General features: G+C 59.3%; 1 protein-coding gene across 2 annotated transcripts in view; it reads right to left on the bottom strand.

The window, feature by feature from the left end:
* PRDM15 (PR/SET domain 15) overlaps window positions 1-26405 on the bottom strand; it is a 64816-nt gene that overhangs the window by 3472 nt on the left and 34939 nt on the right. For both annotated transcript variants that reach the window (XM_088023776.1, XM_088023779.1), the window contains exons 11-23: window positions 25959-26046; window positions 20253-20420; window positions 18105-18199; window positions 16675-16806; window positions 14965-15099; window positions 14271-14434; window positions 13317-13396; window positions 12858-12977; window positions 6779-6910; window positions 5276-5359; window positions 4684-4859; window positions 2334-2414; window positions 863-1072 (exon numbers count right to left, since the gene is read on the bottom strand). In XM_088023776.1, coding sequence (XP_087879902.1) covers window positions 863-1072; window positions 2334-2414; window positions 4684-4859; window positions 5276-5359; window positions 6779-6910; window positions 12858-12977; window positions 13317-13396; window positions 14271-14434; window positions 14965-15099; window positions 16675-16806; window positions 18105-18199; window positions 20253-20420; window positions 25959-26046 — 1665 coding nt within the window. The remainder of the gene's footprint in view (window positions 1-862; window positions 1073-2333; window positions 2415-4683; window positions 4860-5275; window positions 5360-6778; window positions 6911-12857; window positions 12978-13316; window positions 13397-14270; window positions 14435-14964; window positions 15100-16674; window positions 16807-18104; window positions 18200-20252; window positions 20421-25958; window positions 26047-26405) is intronic.

Below are 26405 nucleotides of genomic sequence, written 5' to 3'. Positions count from 1 at the left end.
AAAACGTCTTTCGGTGAAGGATTAAACCAAGTTAGTTTTGTCCCAGAAAAATAATTCTAGTGAAGAAGAGCAGTAAGATACAAACGGGACCACAGAGCCACTCGCTGAACCGAAAAACAAAATATCTCACGGGCCAGGAAAAAAAACAGAGGAAAGTTAACAATAAGAAAGACAGAAGAAGGTGCGCTCTGCGTTTTCTGGTCGCTCCTCTCCCGCACCTTGTCGCTGGCGAACGAAAACCCCAACGATCAAACTACAAAGAGCAACCCCCACATCCGCGGCACCAGGAGTGAGAAAATCCAGGAGAAGCAGCACCTTCTCCACGGAGAGGAAACAACGGCCAAATAAATGCAAGAATGTCTACGGTTACGATTAGCGCCCAAAACCAAGTATGAGACACACGTCGGTGAGAGAATCGTGAGCCTCAAAACCAAAGAGAGCGAATCGGAGGCTTCCGTTAAAAGCAGCAGGCGGGCTGCCCACGTGCATCTCTGCTTCTGCCGACTCCCGGGACCTCGTGTGTGACCTCGCCGGGGGCGGATGCAGCGGGCCCCACTCCCACACTAAGGGGACACACGTGGGCCACTTATAACCCCAGAAACCACCCGGTTCCCATGCGGGCGGGGGCGGCTGTCCTGCACAGGCGCCACGGTCAAGCCGCGATTCACAGTGACAAGTGTGACCTCTAGGTCTGAGCTGGGAAGTGCGTCGCTGACTCTGGCCTATGGGAGAAGTGCCCCGTGTAGTGCCTGCCACCGCGGGGCCCCGGCCAGCCTCAGCATGTCCACAGGGGTACAGGTGGGGTCCCCCCACCCCCACAGCTGCTCCCACGGATGCCCCGGCCCCGCAAGAAGGGAACCACCTGCTGGATGCTCTGCACCGCGGAGTCAGTTTCGTCCCCCACGCCTGACAGCACGGGCTCCTTCTCCGAGTATTCGCTGAAGGTGGCCTCCTCCGGCCCCGGGGCTTCCGCTGCCTCCACCTCCGGCTTCTGCTTCCTCTTATGGGCCCTCCTGGCAGCCTTCATGTGCTTCCCCTCGGCCAGATCTTCCTGCTTCAGACTCAGTTCAGGCTGCAGGAACACAAGTTTTGGCAACATCCGGGTCACTGGGCTGTGTCCCCACTGTGGCCACAGAGGTCCCAGCACAGTCCCTGGACACGGTCCCAAGGAATCAGAGTGACCACGGCACGTCTGCTCACATGTGCTTCCAGAGATGGGGCATGTTCCTGTTGGATTCACTTTCTTTCAAAAAGTGAAGGAAATTACCTATAAGTCGTATTTTTAAAAGCCACATTTTGTGCTGGAATGTGAGCATCTCTAAAGATACAGTTTTGATGCCCATTTCAGCTCTCGTGAGCTCAGCCTGAGGCTGAAAATCCATTCATGCCTGTGCTTTTGTCCCCAGGCTGAAGCAACTTTACGAGAGAAAAGGCCTTGGATCAGAACGGGTTTGACTACAAGAACATTACATCATCTCCTTTGGGGACGACTACCGTGCCCGGCCAAATCGCAACCCCAGACAGGTGCCCTGCACACTTCTCTGACTGTCCAGGGTATACTGGTCACGCTGCAGTGTGACCACATTTCCAGAACCAGGCCGATGCCACGCCTGGGCTGGGTGTCAGAGGCCATCCTGGTCACCAACCACGCCTCTGGGCCTCTTGTGCGATCCCACAGGGTGAGATCGCACCCAGCAGCAGACAGACCCCGAGGAAGCCTGCCAGGGCGAGGCCATCATGGGACTGCCCTCGTAGGGGCAGGAGGTGGGCCGTGGGCGTCTGGGGCACTGGAGAGAGGAGGGGACAGGCCTTCTCGTGCTCACTCACTACAACCCAGCACCTGAGCACAGTGCTCAAAGCACCGTTCCAAATACAGAGGTGTGACTGTGATTTTACAGTAATCGAGAGCATGACATAGTCCCTTTACAATAAACCACCATTTTTATGAAGGCATTGGTTTAAAAGTTTTTTAAAAACTAAGTTCATCTAATAAAGTTATTTTAGTTAAAACAATCTAGTTACGCTGAGCTTTTATGGAAACCACCTGTGATACTTAATTTTACGTGTTAACATGGCTGGGCTAGGGTGCCCACATGCTTGGCTGTCCAGCAAAGATGCTGTGAAGGTATTTTTTTAGATGAGATTAACACTGTATCAGTGGACTCTGAGCAAAGCAGATCACCCTCCATATCGTGGGTGGGTCTCATCCAGTCAGTTGAAGGCCTTAATAGGAAAGCCTGAGGTCCCTGAACAAGAGGGAATTCTGCTTCCAGCTCCGTACAACACCTGTTCGAGCCTCCCTGCCCCAGGCCATGGGCCTGCTCGGTGCATACCTGGACGATGCCAATGGAGGAGGCGTCGATGGTGGTGGTCTCTGGGAGGTGGTCCAGGTCATCAATCCTCACGGCCAGGACCTATGGGTGAGTACAGGTGATGAGCCCAGGATGCCGCGCCGGCAACCGACTCTTGTTATTTCTCATGGTGCCCTGAGAGGGTTCCCGACCCGGTTCAGCTCAGGACCTACGCTGTGATGCTCACAAAGGACGCGGGGTGAAAGTGGCCGGGTGCCACTGATGTGATCTCACCCACTGTCACCAGCACCTCATTTCCACCTCCATCATCACCACGACAACCATAACCACCAGCACCACCTGCATCGTCACCGTGACAAGCATCGACGACCCTAGCCGCACAGCCATGATCATCAATGCCACTACCGTCACCACCACAAATACAACCAGCACCAGCACCTCTATCCCTGCCACACGCACACTCACACAGCCAGGCCTCGTGAGCACCCGCAGCGCAGCCCGCCCGGGGATCCCTCCCCGTCCCCCACCGCCACCTTCTCAGCTGCCCGGGGTCACCTCCGTGACATGTGATGTGTTCCTTGTAACTACTCTCAGCTCTCATCTACCTCCTTCTCCCCCGTCTCCCACCCTAGACTGTCAAGTCCGGGAGGGCAAGACGCATCCTGTACGCCTGGCGCCCCAGGGCTCACCACCAGTGGCGGCTTCACATGTGTGTGTCTGAACAACACAGAATGACACGAGGGTGAAAGGATCCGAAGGAACGGCCCCAGCAAAAGAGGCCGGAGCCTGGAGAAACAAGAGTGGAGAAGAGCCACGGCCGCGTGTCCTCTGCCCTTCGTCCGCGAGCCCTCCCCTCCCAGCAGGCTTGTTCTGCCCGGTGTGGGCGTGCTCAGGGGGCTCGTGGTGAATGCCGCCCCCACTTGAGAAGCAGGCACAGGAAGCTAACCTTGCAGAGTGATCAACCCGTTAGGGAATGCTCTCCGACCCTGCTGAAAGGACTCGCCGGACAGACGTGCTCACTGAGCACCTCCGTGCTGGCTGAGGCCCCTGTCTGCACCCAGCCATGTGTATCACGCGTCCGGGCTGCAGGGACCGGCTTACACGCTCATTGTGAATACCGGTAACTACCGAAACTCAAACAGCAACAGAGAACTCGCACAAACTGCAGACTCACCACGTGGGGGCCTGCAGCGCCTGCCCTGGGCCCTGAGACCCGGTTGTCGCAGCTGGCCGACAGAGTGGGAGGCTTGGCTGGAGGCTCGGTGCTGGTAATTTCAACACCGGACACTGCACGACGCTGTCTTCTGTTCCCCTGCGCGACCACTTACTCCATAGCACGGAGGATCGCATACGCACGTACAGCGTGTAGGACACGCTACCACGGCCACTCACACGTGTATCTCGAACCCCAAGCACACTGCTACACCGTAGCCACACTGCTCCTGCTGCAGGGAGGGGTCCAACACGGCCGTGCTGCCCCCAGGAGGACGTCAGTGACCAGGGCACAGCCCCCAGCCAGCCAGCACTGTCAGTCCGATCTAACAGTCTCCGGCCGATTCAATAGACGAAGGATGGCATCCTCGGTTGGCACTCGCGTTTCCGGGCCTCAGAGAGGTTGAAGGCTTTTTTTGGGTTTTAACCTTGTATGTTTCCTCTGCACGTTTGTGCAAGCTCTGTTCCTCGAGTCTCCCCCTCAAACAGCTGTCACCCTTTCTCCCGGCAGCTTAGATCAGCTGCCGATAGGAAGGCCGAACACCTGCGTCCAGGCTTCCTCTGCTCACCCACCGGGCCTACAGCGTCCCGACTGGGGTACTGCTCTGCCAGGCAGACCGATGGATGCTTTCGTCCGTGATTTCTGCCCCCAAAGCGATCTGACAGCTACGGACCCACGTGTTTTTCTACTTGTGTTTTTCACTTTGTCTCTCTTTAAAGTACGTGAATTATTTAACGCCCTGGACCTTCCTCTGGAACACACGCCCAGGCGGGTAGGGTCGGCCTGCCTCTGGGCAACTGCTCCCCCTGGGGCTCAGACCAGCCTCGGCCCCCACGGCACTGGGAGGCCCCCGTTCTGTGCCCCGGGTAAGCCACCCCAATGGGAAGGACGGAGGGAGGGGACCAGGGTTGTGCTTCTGTTTTGCTGTAATTCCAAAATTCCAAAAAAATATGTTTGAGGCTCTCCACTCATTCATTCATTCATTCACTCATTTAGTCATTTGCTCGGCGCCTCCCAGGGGCAGGGGAAGGTATGGCCCGGGCCCTGCCTCTAGGAATCCTGGCTCTGCAGAGGGGCGTCCACGAGCCAGTGCGGTAGGGTCTCTGAGCGGCGGGGCGCGGGGCAGGGAGGGGACGTGTGTGCCCGTCTCAGGCTCACCTCCGGGTGCTTGCGCCGTATGTGTCTGCTCATGGAGGCCCTGGTGGACACCTTGGTCCCGCACAGCTGACAGCTCTGCGCTTCCACCTTGTCATGGGTGAGCTGCACGTGCTTCTGCAGCATGTACTCGGTGACGTACTTCTTGTCGCACACGGAGCACGTCCACTGCTTGCCCACTTCCCGCACACACGGGGAGGAAGAGACAAGCACCGGTCACGAGCAGGGCCACCCCATGGCCCCCAGGACAGGCGAGCGCGAGCTTCACCCTCGGGCCGCACTGCGAGGGTCGTCTGCCCGGTCAGGCGGGGCTGGGGGCAAGCGGCACAGGCCAAGATGAGCAGGATGGCGGCCTTTTCCCTCACAGAGCCTGACGCTGCTCCAGCATTTGGAAATTCGGGAGTGGACGTTTGAAAGTCCTGGTGGGCTGATTTTTAAGGGGCAAGGGGCCACCCGTGGAGGCAGGACAGACCAAATGCCCTGAAAAAGCCTGCACTGTGGAGCAGATGGACAGCTGTCCCACCCCTGCACACGCATGGTGCCGCGCCAGGAACTGCGGAGAGGGGCCAAGCGCCTCGCCCGCCGCCCCACTTACCTGTGTGGATGAGCTTGTGGGTCTCCATCGTGTTCCTCTCGCTGAAGGTCTTCCCGCACAGCTCACACATGAAATCTTTAATCCCTGCAGGAGAGGGTGCGCTAACCTCAGGGGCTCCCCCGGCCGAGGGTCTCCGTGTGTGCAGAGGCCACGGGGAAGGGACTGGCCAGGGGACCCCAGAGAGCAAGCGTTGGCTCCCACACTCAACCGGAGCATCGGGCGGCTTGGCGAGCGCCTCCCTCGGTGGGACTGGCGAGGCCACGGGCCCCGGGCCCTCCGTCCACTCCGCACGGGCAGAACCGATGTGCTCAGTGTTGCTCGGCACCTGCATTTCTGCAGCTGCCCAGGGCTCTACTGGTTTCGCCCCAGACCCGAGAGCTCACCTGTCTCTCGGGTCTGAGGGGGCGGGTCATCCCACTCGCCTACGGCCTGGCAAGCACGCATGGAGCCAGCAGGTGGGACCCCCACCACCCCCTTACAGACAAGAAGAGGATCCTCAGCATGCCTCGTAAACAAGGGTTTCCCCAGAAATGGAAACGAGGACAGTGACTTTGGAGGCCCACGGCGCTCGGTCCTGGGAGCGTGTGTGGAGCCCCATGTGCACGGGGCCCTGGGCTCACCGTGGCTTGCGGAGGGACAGGCAGGGACAGAGGTGACCACACCCCCCGCGGCCTGTGTGGCTGTGGAGTGCAGAGTGGGACGGGAGGTGGCTCAGGACCCAGGCCCCGGGAGTGAGGATGCTTCCCAGAAAAGGCGGCCTGAGTCTCGGAAGAGCTTCCCCAGGAAGAGGACACCCGTGGTTGCCCAGTGACGGGGCGCCGGCACGCGGAGGGCGTGGGGGGGGGGGACAGTGAGGGAGGTGGGTGCGCAGGGAAGCTGGACCAGATGGTGCGGCTCTCAAAACCCAGTTATGGGAGGGGACACAGGGAACCACGGGAAAGAAGTTCCACACAGACAGAGCCGGTCAGCGGGGGTAACCTTCCCTCAGTTCCCGCGTCCCCTGGTTCTCGCTCTCACACGTTTATCCACACGCACGTCTTTTATGCGAAAAGAGCTCATAGTTGTTGCTATAGAGGCTGTTTTTGCCCTGCTGCATCACAAACCTCTATGTAAATTAATACACATCACCACTTTTAGCGGGTGCACTGTTGTTTTTCATGGACACACAGACACGTAAGACGTTCCAGCGTCTCCCACCCCAGACAAAGCCGTGATGGACAGCTGGCCCCTCGGTGATCAGTTCGTGGGCACACACTCGGGCACATGGCTGGGTGCAAGGCACGGACCCCGCAGACCTGGGGGAGCTCAGCAAACGCCTCAGTGGCAAGCCGAGAGGGGACCTGGGCTCCTGCGTGCGTGGGCGGCGACACGGGGATGGGTGCTCGCAGGGAGGGGACAGTCTCTGACAGAGGCGGCTCCCGAGAACCAAGCGACAGGAAGCGGGAAGCCACAGGCAGCTCTCTCTCCCCTCCTATTTCCCGGCTTCCTGTGCCACGGACTCACCCGTGTGCCGCTTGTAGTGCTTGAGCATGTTGACCTTCTGCGCGAACTTGCGGTGGCACTCCTTGCACTCGTACTCTTTGATGCCCTTGTGTAGCTTCATGTGGTGACGCAGCGCGTGCTTGGTCTTCATGCCTGCCGACGACACACGTGAGCCAGCCCGCCACCCTGTGCCACATGTGCCACACCCCGCACACCCCCGCGGTGCCTTCGCCTCGCACACCCCCGCGGTGCCCCCGCCCCGCACACCCCCGCGGTGCCCGTGCCCCGCACACCCCCAGAGTGCCCACACCCCAATACCCCACAGTGCCAGCACCCCACACACCTCCATGGTGTCTGTACCCCAATACTCCACGGTACCCGTACCCCAATAGGTCCTGCATCCAGGACCCTCTTAAGTGCCTGCACCCCAATACCCCAATGGCACCTGCACCCAGGACCCTTCAAAGTGCCTGCATCCAGGACCCTCCACAGTGCCTGCACCCCAATACGCCCACAATACCTGCATCCAGGACCCCCATGGTGCCTGTACCCAAGGAAACCCACCACAGTACCTGCATCCAGGACCCCTCACAGTGCCTGCATTCTGGACCCTCCACAGTGCCTGCACCTAGGACCCCTCACAGTGCCTACACCTTAATACCCCCAAAGTGCCCACGACCCAGACCTGCAACAGTGCCTGATCCCCCACCCTGGGCCAGGACACTCCCCCACAGTACCCACATGCCCCCCAACCGGTGCCTCAACCCCCCACAGGGGCCGTGACCTGGACGCTCGGGCAGGCACAGGTCTTGGTGGGTGCAGAACAAGAGAACGGGGGTCAGGGCGTGGGGGTGAATCTCCTAGAGAGCCCCCTCCACCAGTGGCAAGATGGGCACTTATGCCCTCAGAGGCCCTTAGGGGTTTACTGTCCATGTCTAGACAGCTCACCTTGTCAGGGGCCTGCCCAGACCTGAGGGTCAGTGCTCGGATCGAGGGGCAGATGTGACCACTGTGACACAGCCGAGTCATCTGCTGAGAGGGGGCCAGCCTGCCTGAGCTGCTGGGGCTCCAGACGGCGTGCACACTGAGATGAGGAGTAAGTCCTCCGGATGCTGGGTGCTGCGTGGCGCAGGCGTGGACCTCCAATCCGCCTTTAAGGAAACGTACCTTTGCTAAAGGACGTGAGATAAACTACAACCTCACTAACTTGGGCCAGTGGAGAAGGGACGACCCTGGTACAGGGCGGGGGTCAGTGAAAGGGGTCCCGGTACAGGGCGGGGGTCAGCGGTGGGGGGGGGGTCCCAGTACAGAGTGTGAGTCAGCGGTGGGGGTCCCAGTACAGGGCAGGGGTCAGCGGAGCAGGAGGGAGGGGTCCCTGTACAGAGTGTGAGTCAGCGGCGGGGGTCCCCATACGGGGCAGCGGTCAGCAGTGGGGGGTCCTGGTACGGGGCAGGGGTCAGCGGGGGAGGGGTAGCGGTACAGGATGTCCACTAGGTGGGCAATGCTGTGTGGGAAGGGCTAACGGGGTTGCAGGGTGGGCAAGGGGCACTGCAGAGCAAGTGGGCAGTGGCTCACACACACAAAGCAGAATGCGTCCCATCCTGCAGGCCACAAACTGAACCAGCCAAGAGACAGTGGACAGCTAACTCAGAACCACACAGAAAGTGACCTCCTGGAGGGGCTCCAGAGTGGGGCAGACACAGACCACGGCTAGTACTGCCCTCGGTAACAACAGCCAAAGAACTGTAGTGCTGAACAGAGTCCCCACCAGGTTACCTGGAAAACTCCTCATCCTGGTGAATGTGGAAGAGGGTCTCAGCCAGCTCTGGCCCCTACTAAACCCAGACCTGGCCGAACTCAGGCCTGCAGGAGCCCTGAGCCTGCATGAACCCCAGGTCTGGCTGAACTAGGCCTGTAGGAAGCCTGAGCCTGCATGAACCCCAGGCCTGGCTGAACCGGGCCTGTAGGAACCCTGGGCCTGGTTGAAACAGGCCTACTTGATCCCCAGGCCTGCATGAACCCGGGCCTGGCTCAACCCCAAGCCTGCAGGAACCCAGACCTGGCTGAACTGGGCCTGCATGAACCCCAGGCCTGGCTGAACTAGGCCTCCATGAACCCCAGGGCTGCATGATGAACCCCAGGCCTGGCTGAACTAGGCCTGCATGAACCCCAGGGCTGCATGATATCCTGGGCCTGGCTATGCTGTGAGAAGCCATGAGAACAGCCCTGCCTGAGCCAGCAGAAGGAGAAGTCTCTGAAGTGACCATCCACCAGAAAAGGCTTCCAAGACTACAGGATGGAAAGGCATGGGTGGGCCCAGCGCTGACTTCAGAAGAGTGTTTTCCCCTTAAAAAATTATTTTTAACTTTTTGATCAAAAAATTCCCCCACACTCAGTGAAAAACCTGCCAGTGACCAGAGGTTAGCCCCGAGGATAGCGCTCAGCAGCCCTGCCAGGTCATATGGGCACGCTGGGACACTGCTGAGCGTGTTCGGTCACGCAGAATGGCCCCTCCCCAGTGCAGTCCCCTCTGTCTGTGCTGCCATTTGATACTCGCCTCAACCTCTGGCCCGGCTGGTACAAACCTACCACCAGGCTGCTCTCAGCACGAAGTGCCAGTCCCAGCTGGTGTCTGTCCATTAACAGACACCCGCCACGCCAGTGCCTGCCACGGGACCCGTCTGCTCCCGGTGCCAGAGGCTGGGCTGTGCACCAAGCTACACAGGGAGGGGGCCAAACAAAGGCCAAGCGCCACGTGGCAAGGGATGGAGAAAGCAGCATAAAGCAGGGACAGGAATGGAAGGACTGGAAGTGGCCCAGAAGCTGGCTCATCCTGTGGGGTGGACGGGGGTCCCCTCAGAGGACGCATCCAGAAGGAGTGTGGGAGGGGCCGAGAGCTACTTGGGAAAACAGCATTCCTGGTGGAGGGAAGAGCCAGTGCAAGGGCCCTGAGGCCAACGGAAAGAGTCCTCAGTGTTTCACGCTGTTCTCTGTCACAAACAGGGCTACGTTATGTTTAAGCTGCAAACAGATCTTTGTACCAGAAATAAGCTGCATTTCTAACTGCAGCTAACAGCGCCAACAGCCCACCCCAACTGTACCAATGCGCACTCCCACCCGAAGTCCACGAGTCGGCCTGCCTTCTTCCCTTCACCAGCACCGGCGGCCCCCAGGCTGTGCCGGGCACAGTGGCATCTTGGCTCTGGCCCCGGTGGGACCATGGCGGAGGAGATGCATGGAAGGGAACCAGTCCCTGTTGTCTTGTTCCACACCCGCACCTCTCTCCCACAGGCATCTAAAAAATGGATTCTATGTCACAAAATGATGCATGGTCATAAAAAGAGAATACACAGAAGGAAAGACGCAACAAAGTTCACCTCCCCATTCTGGGCCCCCCCCATCGCAGCCTGTGTTGGTGACAAACTATGCTTCTCTTTCCATTTTAAAGAAAGATCTGTGAACAGCTGTAAAATACATATGACTGCCACACGGTGGAAATTTTAAGCCTCTCTCTGTTGGGACTTGGATTCACTCTGCATCACATTTACAACTTACTCTGGACCAGCAGCTAGTTTTTTTAATGGGTAGAATTCCCAAGCCTGGACTGGGGCCGGCCCTCTTTACATCTTTAAATGCACAGAGGCTTTCCTCATGCAGGCCACACACTGCCTCCCCAGGGCCTGTCCCAGGTACTTCACGGCAGGCCGACTGATTCCGAACAAGGTATTTTCCTGGGTATCCTGCCCCATCCTGTTCCTCACTGAAACTGCTGCTCGGGCTGGGACTCACGTCACTCCGAGCAGTTTCGCCCCTGAGTAAATCCCAGTCAGGCCTAGGACGTCTAGGAAAAAATGTGAAGTAACAGTACGCGAGAGGGTTTCCTGCAACATTGCTTGTAATGAAAAGACCACACGCAAAAAAACCCCTCGTTATAGAAGTAAAAGGGTCTGGTTACAAGAATCTGCAAGATAGAACCCTATCACGGTTTTGAGAGCTAAATTAAGGCAATTTTACCTATTCTGACGTGCAAACTCTCTACGATGAATTTCCAAGTAAATAAAAAGCAAAGTGCGGGGGGAAAAAAAAAAACCCAGATAAACACAAGCATTTGCTTGTACGTGGTAATGACTATAATCTGAAAGCAAAATGACTACACCAATAATTTAGTGTGTATGAAATAACGTGTTAGCCCAAGTACTAACACCAGCATTTATGAAACAATTCAGAATTCATGGAAAAAATCACGAAGCTAAATATTAAACACACTTCTAATATGACCAGGTACACAACATTGTAAGACGTGGTTCTGACTTCAGTGCCCACCCTGGGCAGCTGCCCCTGCCCTGCCAGGGAACCCAGGTATGGCTTCTGTCTGACGCCCCTGGGGGGGGTCATCCCTACCAGGTCTACCTCTGACCCTCTCCATCTCTGTGCTGCTCAACACCATTCCCTCCTACAAGTGGGGAAGGGGCTGGGAGAGCCAGGGCATCACTAAGACAAGCACAGAAACCTCTAGAATGTTCCTACAGAATGGTGACTAGTGGTTCTTTTGAAGAGTGTAACAGGTCTGAGGCGGAAACGACAACTTTACCTTGCGTGCCACCTTGCGTTACCGCGAGAAAAAAAGATTTGTTTTTGGTTAGGCGCCTGCATTACTTTTCCAGTGAAGAAGTCTGCACATTGTCCTTGCACAAAGAGACTCTGGGGGACGGACAAGAAACTGTCACCTCTGGGGAGACAGACGAGGGTTGAGGGCGGGGGAGGGGAAAGGGTCATGTTTTGCTTTCCCTGTGGGTCACTCTTCCAGGCTTTTACATGTCATCTTATTTTACACGTGCTAACGGGTTATCCAATGAGTGGCACGATGAGACACTGGTGTTCTCTTCACTCTTTTTTTGTTTAATTTAAAAAACCAAGTAAAGGAAAAAGAAAGACTTGACAAAAATAGACAATTTTTAAAAAGATCTAACCGCAAAGCTGACAGCCCTGATGTGCCCCGTGTCTGCACGGGGACAGTCCTGCTGCCCTCGCCATAGACGGTGCTGGTGACAGCCTGAGAAGCTCTGTGCTCCCCCTCTTCTACACAGTTTCGTTTTGTTTAAACAGAAATGGGTTAAAAATTTACCACTGAGATGATTTTTTTTCCTCATTTTACTTACGGATGTGAGATATTTTGTTAAGAAGTTTATTATTATTCAACTAATTTCACCCGATTACCATGAAGGCCACAGTCATCCCTGGTCGCAATAAATCGCTGTTTAATGTGTACCTGGTTCCAGTCAGCAGGCAGTAAGAGCCGGGGATTCTGCATTATGTGCGCAGAACACACAGCAGTTCTTAGAATTATTTGGTGCTGCAGACAACCCTTGGCTGGGTTGAACTCATCATGTCCTCTGCCTTGCAGACCACCCTATTTTCTCCCTAACTTCTCATTTAAATGCTGCCCTTGCATCTTGTTTCTCTGTGACACAAGTGAGTCAAGTCTGGGCTCCCCCCAGCGGCCTGGCAGGCGCTCCCCAGCTCCCATGTGTCCGCTGTGCCCACAGGTGACAGACCATGCCCGTCTGGCCCGGCGCCCCCGTACCTTTCCCGCATTCGCACGGCCCCATGCCTGCCCAGCCCCGTGCCCAATGGGCCACGTGCCCCCATACCTTTCCCGCGCCTGCCCCACGCCCACCCAGCCCTGTGCCCCCATAGCTTTCCCGCGCCCACACCACGCCTGCACAACCCTCTGCCCCCATACCTTTCCAGCGCCCGCACCACGCCCACCCAGCCCTGTGCCCCCATACATTTCCCGCGCCCGCCCCACGCCCGTGCAACCCTGTGCCCCCATACCTTTCCTGTGCCCACCCAGCCCTGCGCCCGTCCGGCTTTGTGCCTGCAGGTGATAGCCCGCGCCTCCCCGGCCCGTGCCCACCCAGCCCCGTGCCCAACGGGCCGCGCACCCCCATACCTTGCCTGTGCCCGCCCCACCCCACACCCGCCTGGCTCTGTGGCCCTGTACCTTTCCCGCACCTGCCTGGCCCTGTGCCCACTGGGCCGCGAAGCCCGTACCTTTCCTGCATCCGCTGTGTGCCCACCCGGCCCTGCGCCCCCGTACCTTTCCCGCACTCGGCACACAGGTACTCCCGGATGTTGTCGTGCACGCGCATGTGCTCCTTCAGCATGTCCTTCCGGGCGAAGGATTTCCCACACTGCTCGCAGGCGTGGCTCTTCACACCTGAACAACAAGTGCATCAGAATGTCAACCCGCAGGTCCACGTCGGCGGTCCCAGCACAAGAGCAGTGATGGAGAAGCGTGGTGGCAGGTGCACAGCACGCTGCAGCCGGTGCGCCCTTGGCCTCCATGGGAGCTTACTGCCGGCTTCTCGGCAGTGGGAAGATCCCCAGGACCCAGGGCCATGGGGCAGGGGGCCGTGCTGGGGACGGAAGCAGTGGCAAGGGCCCAAGGACGAGAGAAGCCAGAGAAAGGCATGGAGGAGGTGCGTGTGACTGCCGAAGACTGCAGGGAGCATGGGGACACCCCGGTCCCATCCCGGTCCCCGTGGCAGGGTGCTACCTGTGTGGATGAGCTTGTGCCGCTCCAAGTTCCCGATGCTGTTGAAGATGCGGCCGCAGATCTCGCACGGGTGGATGTACCTGCGAGCGGACGGGAGCCTCAGGCAGGCCTGGCCGCAACAGGGTACGTGCACCCCAAGCCTTTCCTCCTCAAAGCGGAGGCAAGAGAGAGGCTAGGTGGACACACGAGAGTTTTGACTTCCAATAGGGCTGAACTGTGCCCCTCTAAGTCCACAGGCCACAGTCCTGACGCTCTGACCGCATTTGGAAACAGGGTCTTTACAGAGGTCGTTAGGAGAGACACGAGGTCGTCGGGTGGGTAGGGTAGTACGACGGGTGTCCTTATGAGGAGGAGAAATTAGGACACGGACGTGCACAGGTGGAAGACCATGTGAGGACACGGGGAAGGCAGTGTCTACCCACCCAGAAGGGAGGCCCAGAACAGCTGCTCCCTCCAGAAGGAACCAGCCCCGCCGACCCCTCGACCTAGGGGCCCCGGCCTCCGGAACTGAGACAGTACACTTCACTGTCGGGGCTACCCAGTGGCCCTGTGTCAGGCAGCCTGAGCCGCTCCTCCAGCCTCTACCGGGGACGGCCCCCTCACTGCTCTTGAACCCAGCACCGACTGCGGGCTACAGCAGATGCGGGGCTGGCACCCCTGGAGCCTAACTGCGGTGGGGAAAAGGGCTTTCTGGTGGTTCTGCAGGCAGACCGAGAATCCCACTGTTATTCTGTGATGTGGCCGACCCGTGTGCTGTGAGGCCAGGAGGGTGAGGGAGACGGGACCGATGACGGACAGCACGAACAAGGGGAGTGTGCTTCCCTCTAGACCCGGCCGCAGGGCTCCCTGAGGAGATGGACTCAGCCGTCAGAGCGCCTGCCTCCCCACAGGGAACGCGCCCCCCGTGGCATCAGGCCCGACCCCGGAGCCCCCAGCCCCGGGGGACCTCCTCACTTCTGCACATTGGGATCTGGCAGGTTCTCGCGGTGGATGACCATGTGCGCATGGTAGGTGGCCTTCAGGGCGAAGCGCCGGTTGCAGATGCTACAGCCATAGCCCTTCTCCTTGTGCACCTCCATGATGTGCTTCAGGTACTCCTTGCCCCGGCCGAAGGTGAGCTGCCAACGGGCACACCGTTCACGCCCGGCACCTGGCCTCCCGCCGTCCAGCGCAGGACGGCCCCATGACGCACCGAGGTGCCCCGGCCGGACAGAAAGGGACGCCTCGAAAGTGCAGAGTGGGGGGTGGGGTGCAGGAGGTGGACACCAGCCGACCTGCCCTCCAGACCAGCCCGCACCTGGGCCCCTCCCGCTGCCCACCCCCCCGACCTCCGCTCTCTCACCCCTGCCCGCCGGCCCCGATGGGCGCATGGCTGCCAGCGCTCACGCACAACACGGAACCCGCACAAAGCAAGCTCCCTCGTCCCGAGCAGTGAAGCCTCATGCAGGGAGCAGCGCTCACCCGGCCAGCCGCTGCAAACATGCAGCACGGGTGCCCCGGCCGGGTCGGCCACTCGGCCGCGTGCAGGCCAGCACCCCCATCTGACACCGCGGTCGGGCGAAGAGAACCAGCCCCGCCACCCCTGCGGAGCCGCCCCCAGGCCTCTGTCTGCGGGACGACAGCGGGGCGTGGAGCAGGGGGCGAGTACCTGGCACCGTTTGCAGCTGTATTTGTGAGGCTCCGAGTCCGCGCTCGTATCTGAGTTGTCGTCGTTCTCTTCCGAGGAGATGCCGATCTTGCCGATAAACTCCTCCCTCTGGTGGTCGTCCATCAGCGCGATGTCCTGCAGCACAGGGAGGCCGCGGCGTTGACGGGTTAGTCGTGCCCCAGCAGTTAACGGGACTGCCCCACGCGGAGAAGGCAGACGGCACGGAAGTCCCACCTGGGTCCTGCTTGCTGCCTCCCCTGGGGCTCCCCGGGCCCCTGCATGCACCCCACATTCCGGCGGGAAGCCCACCAAGCTCCTGCCTGCATTCAGACAGTTCTGCCCGGCCCGGGGCAGCCAAGCCGACCAAGCCTCTGCCCCGCATCCCTGGGATGCAGCCTGGCCTGGGGCTGCCTGGACTTGGGAACACTAGTGTCCCCGACCGTGATGGTGGCGTCTTGCCCCCTGGGATGGGATTGGTCGTCTCTAAGGCCTCTTTCCATGTAGCCTGGCAAGGATCGCCCTAAAGTTCCACTTTACTTCCCTGAAAAAGACCACGAGAAACACTTGACTAGTCACGTCACGGGCTAGAGAAGCCCCAGGCGAGCAGCTGAGAGGGGGCCCTGCGGTGGGTCCGTGGTCAGGTGCGGAGCAGAGGCGGCCTTGCCTGTGGGGGATTTGGCTTCCCATCTTAGCTGCTCCCCGCGACGGCTGCAGCGGACCTGTGGCCCACCCTCCTTGCTGCTGCCCATTTCCCAGCAAAGGCCGCCAGGGTGCTGCACCACAGCTGGCCAAGCTTCCTTCTTAAACAAAACTTAGGATTCTGAGGAGGGTGGACAGGTGTCCTTTGGAAAGTTCACTATCCTGTCTCCCCTAACCCTCCTGGAGCAGAGAGGAGGTTTTCACAAGGGCCTACTGTTCCGTTTCTTACTCGCGTGCCCCTCCGTTTTCCATTAGCAGGAAAACAGCAGTGCCCCCTGGAGGAAGACTGCCCGAGGACCAGCACCTGACGGGTGCCATGCCGCTGCGCTGCTCACACCGGCCAGGCCCTTTGCCTCTGCTGGGTCTAATTTAATCCTCAGGAAACCGTCCTTCCGTGGCAGGTCTCCGGGCCCCCATTTCCGAGGCTCCAGTGGTGGCAGGCTGAGGTCTAAGTCCTTCCAACCCTGGCTGAGGCTCCCGGATGCTCTTGGCCCCTTCCTCCCGCCCCAGCTTCGTCCACGTGGCTCAGCCCCTGCGATGGGGGGGCTCCCACACTCCTGCCTTGCCCCCGACTTTGATTCCCACCTGCCCAGCAAAACTCCAACCCACACCCGGGGCTGGAACTACTAGGGAAAGACACCGTGCCGTGGGCGGGTGGGCGGGCATCTCCAGGGCGCGTGCTCACCATCTTCATCTGGCCTTGGCATCGCCTAGGATTTCCTCCTTTGCTCCCTGGATCGGCCCTTCTGCCCTTAACAATGACCCCCGAATCCTCGCTGCCCACCCACCCCGCTCCCACCACCTCCTCACTGTCCTCACCAGGAAGCACCCGGAATGGAAGAAGTGTCATGTGAGCCCCGCAGCTGGGACCCGAGATGCGGCAGAGGGTCACGAGAGCCCATCGGAAGAGGCGCAATGTGGCCAAGCGGACAAGTGTTTTAGGGTGCTGACCACGAGGGCCTGCCACGCCTCCACGTGAGCTCCCTGGGCAAGGGTGGCGCTGGGCGGCACCTTGAAGTGGACGTGGATGTGGTCCCTGAGCACGTCCACACGGAAGAACTTGCGGCCGCAGATCTCACAGGTGTACTTCTTGTCGCCATGGGTCAGCAGGTGCTTGTTCATGTTGCTTCTGCAGGAGAACACCTGCAGGCAGAGGGGCGGAACCTGACAAACCATAACCGGGCAGAGAAACACCGGACGCCTGCCCGGTGCCCGCCTCAGGGCCAGAGTCACGAGCGAACGTGAGCCAGCGATCATCTAAATACGAGCCTACATTATCCCAGAGAAGCAGCTGTCCTCTCGCATCCACTACCAGTGGGATCTGGCTCCATTTTATTCGCTCACTTAAATACTTCACTAGGACAGGGCCTTTCAAGAAGCCAGTGTATCACAGAAATAGCCGTGATCTGAGAGTCAGTACCAAAGGAGAGTGCCACCCTTAGTCTGGGCACCGGGTTTCAGACACAATTCACGCCAACTCCCCCATCTCCCTGTTTCCGGTCTAGTGCAATGGGCCTGGAGGCTCATGCGTGGCCCCATACTCGTCTGCTGGGGTCGGGCTGGGATGCTGGGGCCCTGCGCCCTCTGGCACGGAGCTCCGGGGACGAGACAGCAACAGAGACCACCTGCAGGGCCCCACTGATCTGACAGCGTCCGTCTGGACGGCCAGTCCTGAGGCCACATAACCCAGAGAGCAGGTCTCCTCCAGCCTGCCCGACCCCACATGCTCCACAAGGAGAACACGAGAGATGAATGAAGGGAAAGGACTCACGAGGAATGGGAGGCTAGTGTTTTTATGGGACATCTCTTTTCCAGATTTTCAGGGGACTTGGGGCCAACCACCCTGTGACCACGGCTCTGGGGTGCTGGGTGGGAAGAGGACTGGCCAGGTAGGGGAGGCAGGCCTGGGGAGGGGCGGGGGCAGCAGGTGTCAGCCAGCACCCCTGTCTTCTCAAGGCAGACAGGGTTAAAGGCAAGAAGTCACTGGAAGTAGCCAAGAGCCCCAGAGCACCTGTGGCCAGGGGCGGGTCAGTGCTGTCCCTCACCGAAGTGCAGGGACCAGCCCTGATGGGACAAGGTGAAGGCCCGGGACTCCTCACCTCCCGGGCACACTGCACTCTGGTCCTCCACCACAAGGACACGTGTCAGGGGTGCTACGGAGAAGACGGTGAGCACCGGGTGGGGCTCGGGGGGAAATCGCGGCAAAGGGAAAACCAGCAGTGGAGGAGAAAGCACTTCTCAGCTCGTTCACGGGAGACGCATCTCAACAGCATGGGAGGGGCATGACACGAGTGGACACTGGAGCTCCCGATGACCCGAGCATCTGTTTTCTCCCTAAGAGGCCCCCCTCCCTTGACGCTCCGTGGGGGGAGCTCTGAGCATTCCGGCAGGGCAGGGTGGGGCTCCCAGGTCGGATTCCAGAAGGGAGCACGGCGCCTTACCTTGCCACACACGGGGCATCCCGAGGGCTCCTTCTTATAGCGGACCAGGTTCTCACCGCCGGTGTCCAGGTCTTCTCTCTTGACCCGCCGCACTCCTGGAATGCCCGCCCCCCCCAAGCGAGAGAGTGAGTACACCGGGGCAGGTGTGCGCCGGGCACCCGCCGCTCAGCCAGCCTGGCTGCCTGGGCAGCACCATACGTGCGTGAGCGGCGCCCCCAGCACAGGACGCGGCCGTGCGAGCCTCTGCTCCTACGGGCGCCAGGGAGAGAGCGGCCGTGCGTGCCCCCCCCCGGGAAAAGGACACAGTCCGTGCCTCCGAAGCCTGGAAAATACAAGGGCAGCGGGGCTTTGAGGTTTTACGGTGTTGGAGAGCTACACTGAGCTAATGCTGAAGAAGGGAGTTTCATTCAATCCACGGGCTCAAGGCAAAGGTAGGATTCTTGGGGATGACATTTTTTTGTTAAAAAGATACCAGTACTCATCCTTGTAAATTAAATCGGTCAATCAGGTCAGGGAGAAAAGCCAAGAGAAAATGAACTCCTGGTTTTAAGACCTAACTGTTCATAACTGGGATCAAATCGGATTTTTAGAAGTTTGCATGAGGCAGGGAATCTTTCAATAAAAGATAAATTCACTCTCAGTCCCTTTCCACACTGCTGACCCGTTCTGGAACATTCCCTCACCTCACGGAGTGAATGCAGAGCCAGACTTAAGAATGCCCAGCCAACGGGACATGAAAATACACCACTTTCCAAAAGCTCGCAGCGGCACAAAGCACACCAGAGCTGAAGCAGTCATGGAGACTGTGCTCCAACGTAAAGGGGAAAACCACGAGACACGTCAGTTTGTTCCCGCAGAAAATGATCTGACTTGTGAGTCGGCTGTAAAACGTGGTGAAATCTTGTTGTAAAATGCAGCTCAGGTGCCTGCCCGTCAGGAGACACTGATTCTGGCAGGACCATCGGCAGCTGGTACATGGGGCTTGGGGTTCTACCAGTAGGGGCTGGCTTGGCCATCCACCAGCCAAGGGGGGAGACTGAGGCACAGTGGCTTGCCCAGGGCCATCTGGACACCAGGTGTAGCTGGAGAGGCCCAAGTGCACCACCCGATGGGTCACAGAGAAAAAAAAGTGGTAGATTTCCTGAAGCCACGTGAACAGCAGCTGGGCAGAAAAGTAGGGTGCAAAGCTCCTACAGGATAGGACTTGTCTTATTTGGAAAAGGCTTGATGATATGTATATATGCACGTGTGGGTGTCACAGTTACACTTTTCATGCAACTCTGCTTTCTTTTTCAACAAGCTTGTGCTTCATTTGTAACCCTTTATCCAATGATTCTTTTCAAACTTTTATAAAAAAAAGGTGCTCTGGTCAGTATGTGCCACTTACTGAGGGCTGGTCAGCAAGGGAGAAGGGGCTTTTGGAGGAATAATCAGGATGATCACAACGAAAATGCCCGTTTAAAGAGGGTCTGTTTGAGCTGCTCCTTTAAGAAAGTCCGGGCGGGGGCGCTCGGCACACACAGGAGGCGCAGGTGCCTTCCCACTGGGGATTCCTGTTGGCCCTGCACGGCCACGCCCCCATCGTGCTGCACCCTCATCCCACCCCCCGGCTAAGCCCACTGACCCGTCTTCCTCCCACATGGACGGGAAGCTCCCCAGCACCCCTGCTACGGACGGCATGGGCCATCCGGGGCCCGCAGAGAGCATGAGGAATGAGGGAGAAATTACTTACGGCCCCACCCACAGCATCTGCCCAGAACATTCTGCTGCTTGCATGAGGCTGAAAGTATACCCCATACCCAATTTCATATGCTGTTTTTTTCCCCTTTCTGTCATATCAAAAGCATTTTCTCAAGATAGTAAAACACTCAGGAAAAACACTTTTAAGGTCTGCATAGCCTTCAATCCTATAAAGAGTCCGGTTTTCTTAACTCTTCCCCACCCTGGAACATTCAGGATGTTTCCAGGTGTTCCCGCTAAGACACTGTTAAGCCCTGCCGGTACCTCTCTGTGCCTGAGTCGAACTCTGTCGGGCGGTGGCGCCCCCAAACTGCACCCCGAGAGGCCATGCCGCCACCTGCGCCAGCCCCGCCCACCGTCCCCGCGGTCCCCACTCCGGGAGCTCGCACCGAGGGTGGCCGCGCTCACCTTCCAGGTGCCTCCTCTGGTGGTCGAGCATGACGTCCTTGCGGTAGAACATTTTGTTGCAGACCTCACAAGCAAACTTCTTGTCCCCGTGCTTCTTCTTGTGCTTGGAAAGGTTACTGTTGGTGGAGAAGAATCTGAAACACATCTCACATTGGAACGTCTTGTCATCTGTCCAGAGAGCAAGCAGACACACAGCGACTTTTAGGTAAAGGGCACGGAAGACAGGATCGGCATCCTGGCCGTGGGAGCGGTGGCGAGGCCCGGGGGGCAGGGCGGAAGCAGAGCTGCGGGGGTGGAGGGGCCTGCACGGCCGGGAAGGGCACCGCTGCAGCACGGGACCACGCAGTGCGGCACGCCGGGGCTGAGCCAGCTGGTCCTCGCCAAGGGAGGCAAGCGCCGGCTCCCCTGCCTGACCCCTGCCTGAACTACCCCCGGGCTGGGCCCTCACCCTGCACCCAACCTGACTGCAGCCCCGACCCCTGGTCTCAGAGGAAGCTGTGTCCTTCCCCCACTGCCCCGGGCTGCGTCCCCACCTGCCACCTGTCCCTTCCCTGCCACCTGTCCCGGCCCACACGCACAGATGCCCAGGGTCTCCCACGGTTCGCAGAGCTGTCTTCTTCCAGGTCCCTCTGTAACAGACACGTACCCCGCACCCTCACACCCCCCACTCACACCCCACTCTGACCACCACACTGACAACCACACTCTGGCACACCCCACACTCACACACACACCCCACGCCCCCCACACTCACACCCCCCACTCACACCCCACTCTGACCACCACACTCTGACACACCCCACACTCTCACATACCCTCACGCCCCCACACTCACACACACACCCCACACATACCCCACACCCTCACACCCCACACTCTGACCACCACACTCTGACACACCCCACACTCTCACACACACCCCACGCCCCCCACACTCACACCCCACACTCACACCCCACTCTGACCACCACACTCTGACACACCCCACACTCTCACATACCCTCACGCCCCCACACTCACACACACACCCCACACATACCCCACACCCTCACACCCCACACTCTGACCACCACACTCTGACACACCCCACACTCTCACACACACCCCACGCCCCCCACACTCACACCCCCCACTCACACCCCACTCTGACCACCACACTCTGACACACCCCACACTCTCACATACCCTCACGCCCCCACACTCACACACACACCCCACACATACCCCGCACCCTCACACCCCACACTCTGACCACCACACTCTGACACACCCCACACTCTCACACACACCCCACGCCCCCCACACTCACACCCCACACTCACACCCCACTCTGACCACCACACTCTGACACACCCCACACTCTCACATACCCTCACACCCCCACACTCACACACACACCCCACACATACCCCGCACCCTCACACCCCACACTCTGACAACCACACTCTGACACACCCCACACTCTCACACACACCCCACGCCCCCCACACTCACACCCCACACTCACACCCCACTCTGACCACCACACTGACAACCACACTCTGGCACACCCCACACTCACACACACACCCCACACATACCCCACACCCTCACACCCCACACTCTGACCACCACACTCTGACACACCCCACACTCTCACACACCCTCACACCCCCACACTCACACACACACCCCACACATACCCCACACCCTCACACCCCACACTCTGACCACCACACTCTGACACACCCCACACTCTCACATACCCTCACACCCCCACACTCACACACACACCCCACACATACCCCACACCCTCACACCCCACACTCTGACCACCACACTCTGACACACCCCACACTCACACACACACCCCACGCCCCCCACACTCACACCCCACACTCACACCCCACTCACACCCCACTCTGACCACCACACTCTGACACACCCCACACTCTCACATACCCTCACACCCCCACACTCACACACACACCCCACACATACCCCGCACCCTCACACCCCACACTCTGACCACCACACTCTGACACACCCCACACTCTCACACACACCCCACGCCCCCCACACTCACACCCCACACTCACACCCCACTCTGACAACCACACTGACAACCACACTCTGGCACACCCCACACTCACACACACACCCCCCACACCCTCATACTCCCCACACTCACACCCCAGTCTTGCACACACACCCCATACTCTCACACACACCCCATACTCACACCCCCCACACCCTCACACCCCACTCTGACAACCACACTGACAACCACACTCTGGCACACCCCACACTCACACACACACCCCACGCCCCCCACACTCACACCCCACACTCACACCCCACTCTGACAACCACACTGACAACCACACTCTGACACACCCCACACTCACACATACCCTCACACCCCCACACTCACACACACACCCCACACATACCCCACACCCTCACACCCCACACTCTGACCACCACACTCTGACACACCCCACACTCTCACATACCCTCACACCCCCACACTCACACACACACCCCACACATACCCCACACCCTCACACCCCACACTCTGACCACCACACTCTGACACACCCCACACTCTCACATACCCTCACACCCCCACACTCACACACACACCCCACACATACCCCACACCCTCACACCCCACACTCTGACCACCACACTCTGGCACACCCCACACTCTCACATACCCTCACACCCCCACACTCACACACACACCCCACACATACCCCACACCCTCACACCCCACACTCTGACCACCACACTCTGACACACCCCACACTCACACATACCCTCACACCCCCACACTCACACACACACCCCACACATACCCCACACCCTCACACCCCACACTCTGACCACCACACTCTGACACACCCCACACTCTCACATACCCTCACACCCCCACACTCACACACACACCCCACACATACCCCACACCCTCACACCCCACACTCTGACCACCACACTCTGACACACCCCACACTCTCACATACCCTCACACCCCCACACTCACACACACACCCCACACATACCCCACACCCTCACACCCCACACTCTGACCACCACACTCTGACACACCCCACACTCTCACATACCCTCACACCCCCACACTCAAACACACACCCCACACATACCCCACACCCTCACACCCCACACTCTGACCACCACACTCTGGCACACCCCACACTCTCACATATCCTCACGCCCCCACACTCACACACACACCCCACACATACCCCACACCCTCACACCCCACACTCTGACCACCACACTCTGACACACCCCACACTCACACATACCCTCACACCCCCATACTCACACACACACTCACACCCCACTCTGACAACCACACTGACAACCACACTCTGGCACACCCCACACTCACACACACACCCCCCACACCCTCATACTCCCCACACTCACACCCCAGTCTTGCACACACACCCCATACTCTCACACACACCCCACACTCACACCCCCCACACCCTCACACCCCACTCTGACAACCACACTGACACACCCCACACTCACACCCCCACACTCTCGCACGCACACCCCCCACTCTGACAAACACCCCACACTCACACCCCCCCCACACTCCCACCCCCCACTCTCGCACGCACACCCCACTCCCACCAATCCTGGGCTGCACTAACGCACCCAGGTGAGCCTCCCTCCCGGGCAGGTGGCCCGCGTCCCGGGGCCTGAGAGCGGTGGAAGGCGCAGTGCCGTCCTTGGGCTCCAGCCTTCTCTGTCGCGAGTGCCAGTGGTGCGGGCAGAGAACCCACTTCCTGCCGCTCCCAAGGGCTCATCTGTCCAGGACCAGCCTGCCACAGCACAGGTGGCCTTCCCTGTCGCGGCACATGCACGACACCAGCTCGGGAAGCCAGACAGGTGCCTGGTCCCTATGGTAACCTGCCACCAACAATCCTCCTGCCCTCAAAGTCTACATTTATGTTTCCATAAAATGCAGCAACTAACAGCAAACGCCTGTTACTCGGGCCCCAGTGGAGGTGCCGGGACACCGGGAGAGGGGGTGGTGGGTTTCTGGGGAAGCCGGGCTGCATGGCAGGCTGACGGACCATGCTTTGCTCGAGGGCTTGGGCATGAGCCTGTGCTGGTCTCTAGCTCTGCCTGGATGGTCAAGGACACTACAAGGACCGCTTAGATGAGCTACCGGGCCAGGTCCCGCTGAGCAAACGCTTGAGCAGAACCCATCAGTCTACACATCTCAAAAAGCTTCTCCCTGTGTCGCAGAAATCCTTGGTTTAAAGGTCTACGGAAGACACATTCCCTTAACGTGAATGCTGTGGAAAAGGATAAGAGGATGCAAAGGATACATTACACAAAGGACCTCAGTTTCTGGGTTTATTCTTTGTTTTCCATCCGAAACTTCTAACCTTGGAAATTAATTCACTGCGGCTGTTTTATTTCTATGTAATGAAAAAAAAATACACGCCTGGTTTAACAGGACCATAAGATGACGGGCAGAAGTAGCTGCTCTGACTTCTTTTATTACTTTCTGCTTCATTTGTGTCCAGAGAAACTGAGATAAAAGAGGACTCGTGGAGTTGGCCTCCCCCAGCGGCCAAGGGCCCGGGCGCTCCTGCAGAACCGCAGGCGGCCACACACACAGCCAGCGCTGCAGACAGACCCTGCACCAGTGGAAACAGCCGGGAGGGGGGTCTCCCCCAGATTTGAGGGGGCTCTTGGGGCGCAGAGCTAGGAATGTAGGGGGTGCAGCACCCCACCCACCCACCAGTTCACCTGAAGCTTCCAAGGCCACCACTTCATGCCATGGCCACGGACGCTGTAGAGCAGGGAGCTCAGGAGAAACGAGACTCCCCTGCCACATGCAGCAGCCCTGCGATGGGAGCAAGGCGCCATGAAGAGACAAGCCGTGGAGCAGACAGGAGCCCCCAGACCCAAACATAGAGAGGCAGCCAGCGTATGCCGGGGAGGAGGTGCTAGCCACTGTGGGGACGGGCAGTGGAGGCTTAGCAAATGCTGGTTAAGGGGCCTCTGAGAGACGGGGGTCAAGAGCCAACACAGACGGCTCAACAGGACAGGAGTTTGGAACCAAGGGCCAACCTGGTATAGGTCTCCAAGCCCACGGCCACTGGGCCCAGCCTCTCTGGGCGTGCTAGGATTCCCCGACCCTCCCCCACCCACCATGGCATCTGCTCCCTGCTGGGGGGAGCGGGACTTAGGCCACACAGAGCCTGACACGCTTGCCCGGGCCCACGGAGGCCCCGTCGGCCACAGGCCTGTGCAAGCACACGAGTGAGCGAGGTTCCATCTGGTGGACAGAACAAAACTGGTCTACGCAGGGCGGACGGTGAAGGGGGCCCTTCCATCAGTGAAGCAGAGCGCTCCTCCTAAACTGTCACCCCCTCCTGCAGGTGCTTCTCCCGTGGTCCTAGAGCACTCCCACATCCCCTGCTCACCCCCCGCTTCGCGACAGCCTCGGATTGTGGGGGGCACGGCTTCGGCTTCCCTGGAAGACTAAGAGACGGCAGAAGGCACGTTCCCCTCCACACGGGAAGTTTCCACCCGTGTCTCCTTCGGGATAAGGAACAGCTGCTCAGAAGCCAGTTGAATAGAGGGAGGTGACAGACGTGAGCTGGTGTGTCCTAGCGTGCCACGGTGTGCACGTGGCCGCAGGAGAACCCGCATGGCACGGCGTCCGCTCACCTGTCCTGCAGTTGTGGAATTCCAGGGCGCTCTCGATGCGGAAGGTCTTCTCACAAGTGCCGCACCGGTACCTGTACTCGCCGTCCACCTGGCGACGGGGCACCGTTAGTGCGGGAGGGGCGGGGGTGCGCCACCTCAGCGCGCGCCCCCTGACCAGCGCTCTGGCATCTTCCAAGAGCGGACGGTCTACACCGCTGTCTGCTCCTCTCCCACGCGGTTTAGGAACATGAGCCCATTTTCACTCTTGCCATCCAGGTGCCCCGGAAGAATGCCCCACTCAGGGACCGCAGGGCAAACGCCAGGCCAGGGGACCGTGCAGCCTCCCCCGCAGCCCGTCGCCTGCCCCCGCACCCACGCCCTCCCCTCCTCCTCCTCCCTCACGACTGCGCCTTCCCTCCCGGCAGCCTGGCCTGCCGCCCGCCCGCTCGCCCGCCCGCTCTGCCCGCA

This window comes from Eumetopias jubatus, unplaced genomic scaffold, assembly GCF_037043125.1.
Source record: "Eumetopias jubatus isolate StellerSeaLion01/CBP00866 unplaced genomic scaffold, mEumJub1_p1.0 scaffold_1, whole genome shotgun sequence".
Taxonomy (NCBI): Eukaryota; Metazoa; Chordata; class Mammalia; order Carnivora; family Otariidae; genus Eumetopias; species Eumetopias jubatus.
This window is presented reverse-complemented; position numbering and strand designations above follow the sequence as displayed.